The sequence below is a fragment of the Perognathus longimembris genome, chromosome 14 (genome assembly GCF_023159225.1).
Source record: "Perognathus longimembris pacificus isolate PPM17 chromosome 14, ASM2315922v1, whole genome shotgun sequence".
Lineage (NCBI taxonomy): Eukaryota > Metazoa > Chordata > Mammalia > Rodentia > Heteromyidae > Perognathus > Perognathus longimembris.
Window position 1 is genome coordinate 31,022,836 of NC_063174.1, and position 14,097 is coordinate 31,036,932.

General features: G+C 39.7%; 1 protein-coding gene across 4 annotated transcripts in view; it reads left to right on the top strand.

Annotated features, from left to right (window-relative positions):
- Nucleotides 1-477: 477 nt before the first annotated feature.
- Hif1a (hypoxia inducible factor 1 subunit alpha) overlaps nucleotides 478-14,097 on the top strand; it is a 47,846-nt gene continuing 34,226 nt past the window's right edge. For 3 of the 4 annotated variants that reach the window (XM_048361811.1, XM_048361814.1, XM_048361812.1), the window contains exon 1: nucleotides 478-801. In XM_048361811.1, coding sequence (XP_048217768.1) covers nucleotides 767-801 — 35 coding nt within the window. In that variant the 5' untranslated portion in view covers nucleotides 478-766. Of the gene's footprint in view, nucleotides 802-10,990; nucleotides 11,029-14,097 lie in introns of those variants that run through there. The other variant, XM_048361813.1, reaches the window with a different exon arrangement.

Below are 14,097 nucleotides of genomic sequence, written 5' to 3' on the forward strand. Positions count from 1 at the left end.
AGGAGAGAACGCGGGAGACTCGCAAGAGTGCTGGGAGTACAGGAACGTGTGATGCCGGCTTGGGCCTTGGCAGTCCAACCTCCTCTCAGCAGCGCCTCCCCGAGCCAGACACCGCTTTCCGGAGGAGAAAGCAGAGACCCCAGGTCCCCGCGCCTCGCACCCCCTCTTTTCCTTCTCTCCAACAGCACACAGACAAGCACGTGAGCGGGGCAGCGCGTCCCAGCTGTGCCTCAGCTGACCGCCTCCTGATTGGTTGAAAGCAATGTGGGCTGGGGTGGGGCCCGGCCGCTTGTGTCGCTCGCTATTGGCTGTCGGGACACCCGCCTCCCCCTCAGGTGAGGCGGGCCCGCGGGCGCGCGCGGCTGGCTCGGCGGGCGGGGCGCGGGCGCGCGCGCTCCTCCTCAATCCCCTCCCTCCCTCCTTCCGTCCTCGCGCGCCGGCGCGCGCCCCCGCCCTCGCCCGCTCCCCGCCGCTGCCTCGGCTGCTCAGAGCACAGAGCCGCCTGGTCCGAGAGGGACGCGCGGACCGTCCTCGTAGCCGTCCGTCGTGGGCAGTGCGCCGGGCCTGGCTCTGACACACCAGGGGAGGAGAGGTTCGAGCACGGGCCTGGACCCTCACGCACGCCGCCCGCTCCTCCCGCCTCGGGGCGCACGAGAGGCTTCCCGCCTGGCCCCGCCGCCTGCGGACTCGCCCGTCCTTTTCTCTCGGCGTGTGGAGGGAGCCCGGGGGCCGCCGGCCGCTCAGGCATCGCGGGGACTGATCCGCCATGGAGGGCGCCGGCGGCGCGAACGACAAGAAAAAGTAAGCCCCCCTCCCTCGTCGTCCGGCCGCCCAGGGCCCGGGCTCCGTCCCCGCCCGGGGCTCCGGCCCTGCGCTCCCAGGCTTGGGGTGGGGGCGGCCTTTTTTTTTGTCTCTGCCTCTCCTCCCCTCCCCTTTCCCCCCCTAACCTCGCGGGCAGGGCTCCCCCGCTGTCCACGTCGCCATCTTGTCGTGGGGGGTGGGAGACGCCTCGAAAGTGCTTTCTGGGGTCCGGGGGGGTCTCCGCCCCAGTCGCCCTCACCCAGCCCTGGGCCCGGGCCGCCGGGGGCCTTTGCGCCGCCCACTCGGCCCCCCTCGGGTACCCAAGCCAGCTCCGGGAGCACAGGGGGCTCCACCCGAAGGGGGGCTTCACCCAGCCAGGAAACCCCGGGCCGTGGAGAAGCGAGCCGGAGCCCGGTGGCCACCGAGAGCACCCGAAGCTTCCGCTCCTTCCCGCCCCCATCCTCCCCAGTTGCGCGGAAAACTCGGCCTCCGGGCGGACCCCGCGCGCGCCGGGGCCGGCTTCCCGGGGAGCTCCGGAGGCAGCGGCGCGGTGGCTCGGGGGTCGAGGCGGGGGGGGGGGGGTCCCTTCCCGACCTGGAGGGGCTCCCGTGTGCCGAGGAGCCGGCCGAGTGTCAGTCGACGGTTGCCTTTGTGCCAGAGGGGTTTGCCTCGACGGCCTGAAGATGCTAACTTTTTTCAATCTGCACGTGCAGGTTTTGTTTCGTTTTGTGTTGCGGTGGCCTTGAAAAACTTGCCTCCGAGCCACTGTAACGGGGGGTTTAGGGGGAAATAGCAACATTTTCAGCAGAACTTCCAAATCCTATACTTAGACTTCTTTTTCTTTTTTATTTGGGGGGGGGGGGGTGGAGGAGGAGGGCATCACCTGTCATGCTAGAGCCCAGACCTTATAAGTGAATATTTACCTCATTCATTATCTGAAAAATATCTTAGTGAAAATGTCGATAGTGTTGGTTACATGTAGGCCATTTTAATGTGTGTGTGTGTGGGGGGGGTATATGGTCAAAGGAAATGCAGAAAATTGTTGCAAAATTTTTTAGGACTCCACTTCATTTTTCGGGAGCAAAACCAGAAGAGTATATCCGAGGTAGTCATTCTGTTAGAACTTCATGCAAGTTTATAAAACACCTTGAAGTTTTGAGTCCAAGGAGCCCAGTTACAAAAGGACTCAGAATTGTGGATCCTGCCTGTAGTGTGAAGATCGGTTGTCTCAGGCTTAACAAATTTTGCCTAGTTAAAATTTTTAACTTTGAGGAAATAAAAGAATCGGAGATTTATAGTAAGGATTGTGGTTAGTTGACTGGCTTTCCTGTGAAGACCTTCCACTCTTCTGGGAGAGATTAATTTTCCTTATCAGTACCAGCAGAAGATAAATGTGTTTATTTTGCTATTTTGTAGGTTCGGTGTTGTATTGGTCTTTATTCAATCAAAGGTTAAACTCTCAGTTTGAATTCCCCAGAGAAAGCACTTCAATTTTTAAAAAAATAACAAGTCTAAACTAAACTCCCAGAGTTACCAGAATTAGTTGCAATTAATTTTGCAGAAGTGATTACAAAGCTTTTGATGAACTGATGTCTGTTATATTGTAAACCTAAGGCAGATTATACTGCCAATTTTTTATCATTATATGTTGAGTTATATTTAATGCATGAAGTTACTTACACACATTACTTCCTTTCTGTATGCAATATTATGCTCAGATCTTCTTTGTCATCCGTTAGGATATTAAGTTGCTTTAAAATGAATGAATGAGTTAGCTACTGTGGGATCAGCCCCAACTCTAAATAAATTTTTAGATTTTCTTTAATTCCCTCTGTTATTTAAATATTTTCTCATTTGAAAATTTAGCAACTTTGGATCAGATGCAAAATGTATTTCTTACTATAAAATATAACTAAAAATACAAACAAGTGGTAGTTACTCAACAATCTTTACTTACTTTTTATTAAAGTTCTTTTGTTATTGAGTTTTTTATTGAATGATAACTTGAGAAATTGAAGAGTGATGCTTTTCTTCTGGTGAGGTTTCCATTTTATATAAGCTCCCAAAGTCAAGATGGAGGGAATAAGATTTTGTTGGTTTTCTTTTTTCTTCTCTTTTCTTTTTCTGTCCTTTTTTTTTTTTTTCTAGGATTGCCTACAAAACTCAAACCCTGAAGACAAGAAAGAAAGGACAGAAAATACCTGATAGGTTTAACAGGCATTTCATGTTGATTTTTTACTTGAAGCTGGACTTTAAATAGCATGTGCCTATAGACTTTTTAGATTTCAAAGGGATGTCAAAAAAGTTGTTCTGGTTCAGTCTTCATTCATATCAAGTTTCCAAAACATAGTTAATGGATCCTTAATGTAAATCTCTGTGAATAAACATTTTAAAAGTTTCCTTATTTAGCTTTGTCCATTAAACTCTCACATGTACTACTATACTTTTTCTTTTTTTAGTTTTCCCCTTTGGAGAATCAGCATGTGTTGTAATGTAAAGCATAAGACGTGGAAGCAGATAGACAGGGAGTTAGAATCCCAGTGTTTCCTCCTGTGAGCTTGGGGAGGTTACTGATGCTTCTGTCTCCCCTTTTGAGATGATGATAATAATAACCCTCTTAGCAGTTACTGTGAAGGCTAAATGATTAGATCATCATTTAGGATATTTAGGTCAGTGTCTGGAATAGGAGTCCCATTAACACTTTGAGAACTGGACAGTAGGTGTTAGAAGTTGTAGTTTAGACTCTTGTTTGCAAATCCTTTCAAAAACATTTCTCTGAGTTTCTCTTCTCTCAGCCTTATATACTTCTTTATATCCTCAAATGAAAACACTTACTATTGGACTTAGTTTGAAAGGGGGTTCTTTCCTGTTACAGCACTTTCCCTGCAGGTTGACATCCTGCATCAGTTCTACATGCCAGTGTATCTTCCCCAGATGGGCCATTTTGAATCTATTCTGGACCCCAGTCATAAATATACATGGTGCTTCTGCATTCTTGCAAGACATACACAAGGTTTGTAGTTTTAGAACTGCAGGTAACTTAAGAAATTTTCATCAAATTTTGGAGTCGATAATCATCAATGTATAAGTTTAGAGAGAGAATCATGAATATCAATTTTGAGGGGAGTGTAGTAGAAAAACTGTTCTTTGCTTATGACCAACCCGCCAGAGTTTAGATAAACATTAGTCTCAAGGCAAGACTTTAAGCTTGTATTTTGTAGCTCAATCTACATTAATCCAGGGTTGTCCATGAATGTTTACTGAACTCTCAGATTGTTAGTGTTTCAGTTTACTCCTGTTGCCTACAGTTTGGAGACTATCCAATCTTCCTGCCTGTTAATTTCCATTGTCTTCATTGCTCTAATAGTATTTGGGCTCAGAGTTTAGATATTGTAATTAATTCCATTGTTGTATTGTCAAGAATGATGTGGGGGGGGGTGTTGACAAGAATTAGTCTCCGCGGATTTTTTTTCTTTTTCTTCTTTTTTTAAGAACTTAAAATATTTGTGTACGAAGTTGAGTGGTGAAATTAAAAAACAAACTGCTACTGTGCATGAATGTTGGAGATTTAATTTACATTACTGTGCTTGTGTCTAAAATTGTTAGTATACATCTGTTTCTGAACCAGAAGAAAATAATCTAAATTTATATGTGTTGTTGGATTAACTTCCTGTCAAGGAACCAATTTGGTTAACAAGAAGAAATTTTTTTGTTGCTTATTTCCTTCTTGCATTTGGAGACTTAATTACCTAGGTTGGTAAAATTTACCTAGCCTTCCTGCAGCTTGTGCTATAGGTGTTTCGTGTTTTTTTTTTTTTAATTGATTCTGAAGGGTCAGAAAGGGAATTTGGAACTAAGACAAGCCAGTTTTCTTGTTGCTCTGTATTTTTGGTAAAGTATAGTAAGAGTTTTTAAATTAGAGATTCTGAAATTTAAAAAAATATTTTATCCCTTTATTGAAGCATCAATAATGTTGTTTCCTGCTAAAAGGTAATAAACTGTATTTGCCAAACATTCCTTTGAAAGTCTAATATGTACAATTCAAAATTATACAAAACATTAAGAATTATTTCATGATCTGGGTAGCTTTTGAAGTGATTGTGTGGCTTTTAATTGTTTAAAAAAAAACACTAATGTAACATTTCCCACCAGCCAGGATTACAAGTATGAGCCCCAGTGCCAGGCTCAACAATTTCTTAGAGTGAAGTTCAGTAGTGGCAGCGATATTCAAATTGCTTACAATTTGTCTTGAGAACTTTTTCATCTCCTAAAGTTGAAACTTTGCCCATTGAACAATTGTCTATGGCAACCACTAATCTATATTATGTGTCTGCAGATTTGAGTAATCTAGAATCTTCATATAAGTAGAATCACGAAGTTTTTGTTCCTTTGTGACTAATTTCATAAGATGATGTCCATCCATGTTTGTCAGTGTTGCAGCATATTGTCTGAATTTACCTCCTTTGAACAACTGAATAATACTCTTTGTAGGAACACATTTACTCATTAGTGACATAAGTCAATTGTACCTCTTGACTGCTGTTCTGTTATTAACATAGTTATGCAAATATCTCTTCAAGGTCCTGTTTTTAGTTCTTTGGATATATATTCAGAAGTAAGGCTACTGGATCATATGGAAACTTTTTAATTTTTTTAAGAAACACCATACTGTTTTCCAAAGCAGTCAGAGCGCCCATTCTAGTGGATGTGTTAAAATGGTGATCTCTTTAAGGGTTTGTAGATAATCAGCAAACTTGAAGCGAACTATGAAAGTTTGCCAGTGGAGTCTTTAACACCGATGATGTTAACTCCAAAGTAGCAATTAATTTTTTTCTAGTAACTTAGAGGAATTGGTCTACTGGTACTTTTTCAGAAAAAGAAAAATTTAGTTTAAAAAAGTATATGCTTGTTCTATTGTTTATAAAGCCCCATTCGTTTACTTAATACATTTGTTTGCAAAGACTAGTTGAAGTGACTTCATTTTTATAAAATATCTGTCCTCTTTATTATTCTCGTGATCTCATTGCCTTTTGTGAGATTTTATTTCATTTAAAATTTTACTTGGAGCTAATTGCCAGTGGCTCTGGCCTGTAATCCTAGCTACTTAGGGCTAAGATCTGAGGATCCAGGTTTGAAGCCAGCCTGGGTAGGAAAGTCTGAGAGACTCTTATTTCCAATTAACCACCAAAAAGCCAGAAGTGGATCTTAGAGTGCTAGCCTTGAGCAAAAAAATCTCAGGGTTTATGATCAGTCCCTGAGTTCAAGACCCCAGGATAGATTTTTTTTTTTAATTTTTTCACTTGAAGGCTAGACATCAGTGGCTATTTCTGGTAGCTCAAACTTGTAATCCTTGCTACTTGGGAGGCTAAGATAGGACTGTGGCTTCATGCCAGATACAGGAAAAGAAAAAAGATCCATAAGACTCCTGGTCTCTGGAGGGAAGCCAGAAGCCAGCTGTCTGTCATCCCAAAAGGAAAGGAAGCTTAAAGCAGGCAGATGGCAATCCAGGAGGAGCACACCTGGGTGGGAAGTGAGGACCTATCCTAAAAACAACAGTGAAAACTGGGAGGCAAGGAAGCTTAGGACTGTCATTCCAGCCTAGCAAACTCCATGGCTTGAATTCAAACAGTACTGCTAAAAAGCAAATAAATAAAAAGGAGCATTTCACTTAGTTACATGTTAAACATAAAGATTATCTCAAGGTATGATTTTTTAAATTTCCTGTCTTGTAAATGGAAAAATGTAGCAATGTGACATAGCTCATTTTAGTCCTCCACTTGGATGTTTTGAAAGTCACAGTATACTTAGACAAATTAAGTTAAAAGTATCTATTAATACAGCTTTCACTTGTTAGTGAAGGTGCTATTGTTTCCTTCTTAATAGTTTTTGAAGATGCTTTTCCAACTGAGAAATTAACATAAGCTTTAAAAGCAGATAGGTGGAGTCTTCTTAAAGGTTGGGATATATTGCAGTTCATATATGTTTTTTAAATTAAAATACTGAGCAAGTTTCTTAAAAGGAATCCTTCCTCCCTTTTTCCCTTATAAAATTGGGTGCATGTTTACATGGCAGAATCGCACATAGACTAAATTTGAAATGTGTAATAAAGGGAATTTGCCACATAGTGAGCCCTTAGTGCATGTTTGAATGAAAAACGTAGTGAGTTACTGGATAAGGAGAATGCACAGAACTATTTTTCACTTTTTAAAGGTGCTTTTAAAATATTTAGTGTATTTATTTACTTGGAGGTACTTGAGTTTGAACTCTGCCTCATCTTGTTTTGCTAATGCTTTACTGCTTGAACCCCACTTTTTGCTCCTTATTTTGGAGATGGAGTATAGCCTGTTTTTCTGTCCAGATTGTCCTCAAAGTGGGTGCTGGTAATACAACAGTGAATGAGATAGAAATCCTAAAAATTTCTGAAGAGTCAGCTGACATATACATTTAAATACATACATAGTACATTTTTAACAGCCTTAAGAAAAGAAACTCTACTCCAGTAAAAGAAGATTCTGGAATCTCTAGGAGAATTTAGACATTCTTTTAATTTCTGCCTTTAGATTTGTATACAGGCTGTAGTCAGAGAATGCACGACGGAATAGACTCACTCTTGTTTGCAATGTCTATAAAATATTTAACATTGCCATACTAAAATGTTTCTTTTTTAAAAATGATGCAGACATTCTCTTAAAACTTCTTAAATTATAAATATGGAGTAAATGCTGAAAGTCTTCTTTACTTCCACCATTATAATTACCAGTATACCAGCTTGATCAAGAAATCACTGAATAGTCTAGTTTGACTCTGATAGACTTTTATGATGAAATTTACCTGACACCAGTAGTTCATGCCTGTAATCATAACTGCTCAGGAGGTTGAGATCTAAGGATTGCAGTTCAAAGCCAGCCCAAGCAGGAACACTGCTCTGTAGGTTGAGATCTGAGGATTGCACTTCAAAGCCAGCCCAAGCAGGAAACTTCGTGAGACTTGTCTCCAATTAGTCATGAACAAAGCCTGGAAGTAGAGCTGTGGCTCAGGTAGTAGAGTACTAGCCTTGAACAAAAAGGCTCAGGGACTGCACCCAAACCCTGAGTTCAAACCTCAGGACCAGCATTAAAAAAAAGTGTGATATCTGACAGGGTTTTTCATATATTAACTTCATTTAATTTTTTTCCTTTAACATTATATCTTTCCTGCTAACATAAGAGCTCCTTTCTTTTCTTTATTCCTTATGATAGTAAGGTACTTAATCATACCCACTTGAAGGACATTTGAGATGTTTCTAATGTACTACTGTTATAGACAAGGCACATTGAATATCTTTGACTACATAATATTTGACCGTAAACTATTTTTCAAAATAATAAAGAAACGTATTAGAAAATATTTTAAAACACACAGAAAAGTATGCTTGTGATTACACAATTTAGAGATAACCATGTTAACATTTTTATTTTATTCCCCTGTCTTTCTGTGTGTGCACATGTATTGTTTTCATTGGCCAAATTTACACTATTTGGCCGACTTTCATATCCTTTTTGTGAGCATTTTCTGCATTTAAATGCTTTAAAATGGAATCTTAATTCCATGGTATTCAATTACATAGCTTAGAGGCAGTAGGGTTTCTTCATGGTTCAAGAGCTGGAATAGTAGAGTAGGGTTTGAGCTACTAACTAGTTTTACCTAATTTCTCTTGTTATATAAGTACCCAGTCTGTTTTAGCTTTTTTTTATTCCTTTCTTACTGCCTTTTAGTTTACACTTGTAAAGTCCTGGAAACAATACCTAGGCTGATAAGGGGTGGCTCTTGCCTGTACTCTTAGCCACCCAGGAGGCTGAGATGTAGTAAGGATGGAGGTTCCTACCCATCCGGTTGGACAAATCTGAGAGACTCTTATCTCCAGTTAACCAGAAAAAGCTGGAAGTGAAGATAGGGCTCTAGTGTTAGAGCAGCAGCAGCCTTGGAAAAAAAGGCTAAGCAAGAGCTTTGGAGTCCCTGAATTCAAGCACTAGTACTGGTGTGCATGAACACACATACTCTCTCTCCTCCAAAAACTATAGGCAACATTTGTTGAAATACTACTAAGCTATTGTTATATTTGGTAGTATTCTTTACAGTTATTTGCTTTGTGTTAGCCAATATTTCTAACTTTAAAAAAAAAAACAAAACAGTCCTGGGGTTTGAACTCGGCCTGAGCACTTGCCCCTGGCTTCTTTTTGCTCAAGGCTAGCACTTTACCACTTGAGCCACAGCACCACTTCCTGTTTGCGGTTCTGAGGAATGAACCCAGGGCTTCATGCATACTATGCAAGCACTCTACCACTAAGCCACATTCCTAGCCCGTTTCTAACTTTTTATTATAAACTTAATATCTTACATTAGAGATCAAGATTTTTGATAGTTTATGGCTGCCTAATAGTTGCTTCATTGGATTTTAGAAGGCATTTGATTATGTGTATTAATTTATCATAGAGTTCTAAGACTGGCTTACATGTATAGGAAATTTGAAAATAAAATTATCATAACTATTTAAGAGAGGCTGATATGTTCTCATTATTTTGAGATTTATTCAGCATTTTGAGCCACTGAAATTTTCTCTTCTTCCTGAATAAATTCTATACAATTTTGTGGATATCTTTTTGAAGAATATGGGAATGCTTTTAGGTAGTACAAATGAATATCACTTGGTGTCTAATATGAAATTGTGGTGTCTCTAATTTTGAGTGTGCAAGTCCTACAAATTAATGTTAAAGTTATACTTTGAAGCACATCTGATAATCTTTGCTAGAGATCAAATTCATTGTATAATAATTAGGTTACATTTGGTAAACATAATGTGAGATAAGAGGCTTACAAATCTCTAGCACCTGATTTTTAAAAATCTATTAAGTGTATACCATAACATAAATTTTGTTTTGATGCTGTGAAGACGGAAATGAGGGAGAAAGGGTCCTCAACCGCAGTGATTTGTTTTTTGTTTTGATTGATCATGTTATCACTATACAAAGTCCTGGAGCCACCCTCCATTCCCTAGGGTGGAGTGCCTACTGCCACATCTTCTGTCTGATAAGCTCAGTATTTGTCTTAACCTAGGAGCCGTCTTACCCACTCTGACTATTCTTTTGACTTTCTTGTTTCATCTTAATTTTCTTTTGTTTCCATTTACTTCTGTCTTCTTTAATCCAGCTGTCTTCTCTCTGAGGTTTATTGATATGAAGAAAGCCATAGGATAAAACTGTCCTTCAGTTTTTTTCTTTTCTTTTCTTTTCTTTTTTTTTTTGCCAGTCCTGGGCCTTGAACCCAGGGCCTGAGCACTGTCTCTGGCTTCTTCCCGCTCAAGGCTAGCACTCTGCCACTTGAGCCACAGCACCACTTCTGGCCGTTTTCTGTATGTGGTGCTAGGGAATCGAACCCAGGGCCTCATGTATACAAGGCAAGCACTCTTGCCACTAGGCCATATCCCCAGCCTGGTTTTTTTCTTGATATTTCTAATTTTTCATAAAATGAACTTAGATTTCATAAGGGTTAATTAAGATCAGGTGTGATGCCATTGCCTCCTTCCATACTCATAGCAGTCATTAGCATCACTTTACCATTAATATCAAGGTTCTTTTCAGAATTTTACTCAATAAAGGATTCCAGGCAATTAAACCAGTCATGGGGTTGGCCATACCTGTTTGTCACTAGCCATACTGTGATACTAATTACTTAGAATTTTAAAATACAATATTTAACTGGTACAAATGTGTGTTGTAACAATGTTATAAAGTGGGAGTTTGATGGTTTCCATTACTTTATAATGACAGTGAAGTAGGCATTCTGTGAACTATCAGAAGCATTTGCTTTATCTATTTTTCAAAAAGCTTAATCCAGGGAGGGAGTGTAATTACTAGCACAGTCTACTTTGGTTTCCTTTTTTAAGGAACACTTGAATCTAATCTCAAGTGAAGTCTTCAAAATATAACACTTGCCTTTGTCTTGACTATTAGTTGGTTTATGTACTTATGCTCTGTTTTCCTGCTACATCTGACAAGCTATCTATATTGTTTGAAAGATGGTAACTGTCACCCCTCAGCTTCTTCATCCATAAAGTTTGTGATCACAAAATGAAAAGGAACTTGCTCTTTCTTCTAACATCTAGATACCAGTTCCCTGGAAAAATGGCAGTTAGCCCTACTTGGACTATTCATTATTAGCCATGTGAATGGTGTTTCCTGATCACATGAGTTAAGTGTCTTACTATAGATTGTTTGGTTGTCTTGTAGATTATTAATCATCATCTCCCACACAGAACTCTTGATCCATGCTGGCATTATAATAATGGGCTTGTGTTTTTGTTGCAGATGACCTGAATACATAATTCTACAGAGCTTTCTATTAAGTATAATAATTCCACAAATAACTGCTATTATTTGGGAAATTTAGTCTTCTCTACTTCTGGGTTAGGGTGTTAAATCTACCACCACAAAATAAGTTAAAAAATGTACTTCAGAGAATTGGAAAAATAAAACTCAGTTACTACATTCTTGGTTTGGTTATCCTTGAGCCCTAGTTATGCACTTACATTTTTGAGGCAATTTTATTGTATTTCTTTAAATACACACTTTCTCCTTAATATTTTTGTTGTTGAGTTTTACCTCTGACTTCTTATTCACGGCAATTATAGTTGGTTCTACATACTATTTCCCAACTTACTCAGTTCTATGCTCAACCTAACATAGGATGCTATGGTATGTATATTTAGTTGTAGTAAAACATAAAATACTCTTCAAAACTTTCTGGCCTATCCTTATTAAATCTCTACTGAAAGAATTTCTTAAATTTATGTGGCATAAGAATCACCTGGATCTTTACTTTGTGTGTTAAAGCTGTTTATAAAAAGACTATGGGGGGCTGGGAATATGGCCTATTTGTAGAGTGCTTGCCTCATAAAAAGACTATGCTTTTGTTTTTAGATTATTAGTCAATTGTAATATAAATAAAAGATCTCTGTGCCCAGAATTAATATTGGGCTCTTTAACAAGTCTTTATTTCCTAACATATAAGATATCAAGCTCCACTGATAAAACAGAAATGTGTTTGCAGTTTAAACTTTTCAGATGAAGTCTACTTTATAACTTGCATCACAATCCCCTGGACAAATTCTTAAAAGATATATTGTTAAACCTTACCTCTGAGTTTCTGATTCAGAGAATTTGGTCAATGGTTAACCTGTTGGCTACATATGTATAACAATCCACAATAGAAATTTGTATTCTAATTCTGGTTGAGATTAATTTCAAGTAAATAAAATAACAGAATTTTCAAGATCTGGAATGAGATTAGCATGAGAAACTTGGAATACTGAATTATATTGCTAATTTAGTCATTACTACCCTTTGGGGACAGGAGCCTTCCTAAGTTGCCCAGCTGGCTTCTAACTTTAGACAAGTGTGTATATATACCTGTTTCTGGCTTTTTTGGAGGAGGGGTGCTGCTTTAGCGAGGGCCTCTCTGGGGGTACTCAGAGGTACAGAGCAGGTACTCAGGCTAGGTGCCAGTGGTTCATGCCTGTAATCCTAGCTCTCTACTCAGGATGCTGAGATCTGAGGATCACAGTTTGAAGCCTGCCTGGGCAGGAAAGTCTGTGAGACTCTTCTCTCTCTCCAGTTAACCCCCAGAAAACCAGAGTGGTGCTGTGGCTTCAAGCAAAAGCTTAGGGACAGCACCCAGGCCCTGAGTTCAAGCCCAACGACTGAAAAATTTGAAAAAGCAGGTACTCCAAGCTAAGCTACATCTCAAGCCTAGGTCACACTCAGATATGGGTACAGTATAGTATCAGCTCAGTGGTGAATTTAGCTTAAAGTACAAAATATTCTGTGATGCTATCTTGAAGTCACTATTGTTGATATTTGTACTTTGCTAACACTATATTGCATCATTCTTGTTTATTAATCTGTGTATCTGAGTTGTATTATGTATATATGTATATATACATGTACAAAGAAATGGATTCATATTCAGAAGTTTTCACAGAATCTGCTCTTCTCACATAATACTTTACAGCATCTTATATGAAAAGAAATTAATTTTTGTAGACTGACTTTAACCTGAAATTTGTTAGAGTGCTGTTTGTTTTGGTTTTGTTGTTGTTGGTTTTTTGGTTTTTTTGTTGTTGTTTGGGGATTGAGTCCATACCTTTGCACATACTCCCACTTGAATTACACCTTAGCCATTTTGTTTGTGAGAGTATTGCTAACTTTATCCTGGCTGGCCTTGTGCTCCCTTGGAAATCGCAACCTTCCTGCCACTGCCTCCTGAATAATTAGAATTACAGGTTGTGCACCATGACAACAGGCTATATTAGTTTTAAGAAAGATGATTTCTATGGCTACTGTTGTGTCAGTTAAGAACTGACCTCATCAGTAACTGCTGTTAAAAACAGAAAAGCAGTGTAAAGATACATTTGTCCAATAGCATAAGGTCCCTGGATCTTGTATTAGTCAAGTGCTCTACACACCTAAACCTCTTTTTTTTTTTTTTTTGAGTCATCAAAAAAACCTCAAACTTGTGATCCTCATTCTTCCAACTCCCAAGTACCTGGGGTTATAGGTGCATACTACCATATCTAGCACTGTGACATCACTTTGTTGGAAAAGACATGCTTTTTTCTTTCTTTCTTTTTTTGGAAGTCTCTATCTTTTGTTCATACTGAAGTTTGAATTCAGGGCCTTAAGCTTGCTAGGCAAGCACTCTTCTCATTCAGCCATGCCTCTAGCCCTGGAAAAAGGTTGTAGAAAACAAAATTAGCTGGCCTCAGAAGGCATGCTTAGAAGATGATGAAGATGTTGATTTAATTTGTTGTTAAGAATATTAACCACAACTCATGCATCTTCCTAATCACATTATAGGACAAAACAATATGAGACATCATAAGCTGGGCATGATGGTGCAAGCCTATAATCGCAACACTTGGGACGCTGAGGCAGGAAAACTGAGCTCTACCATAGTGTGTCTTAAATAGGCAGACTCTTACCTAAAAAGACAAAGGAAAAGCAACTGAAGGAGGGTTGGGGATAGATGTAGAAGTAATGAGGCAACTAATCTAAACACTAAACCTTTTAGCATGTTGGTGTTCCAGTATCTCAACTCTCTACTTGTGCCTATGAATTGCTTCCTTGGCAAGATTCCTGATACTAAAAGTGCTGTTATTCACGGGCACACTGCTGAGTTGTTCTGCCAATAGATTTTCTTGTTATTGCTGTTTTTTCACTTAAGGAAGAAAACTTTCTTGCTCTGGTATTAACCTGGCTAAAG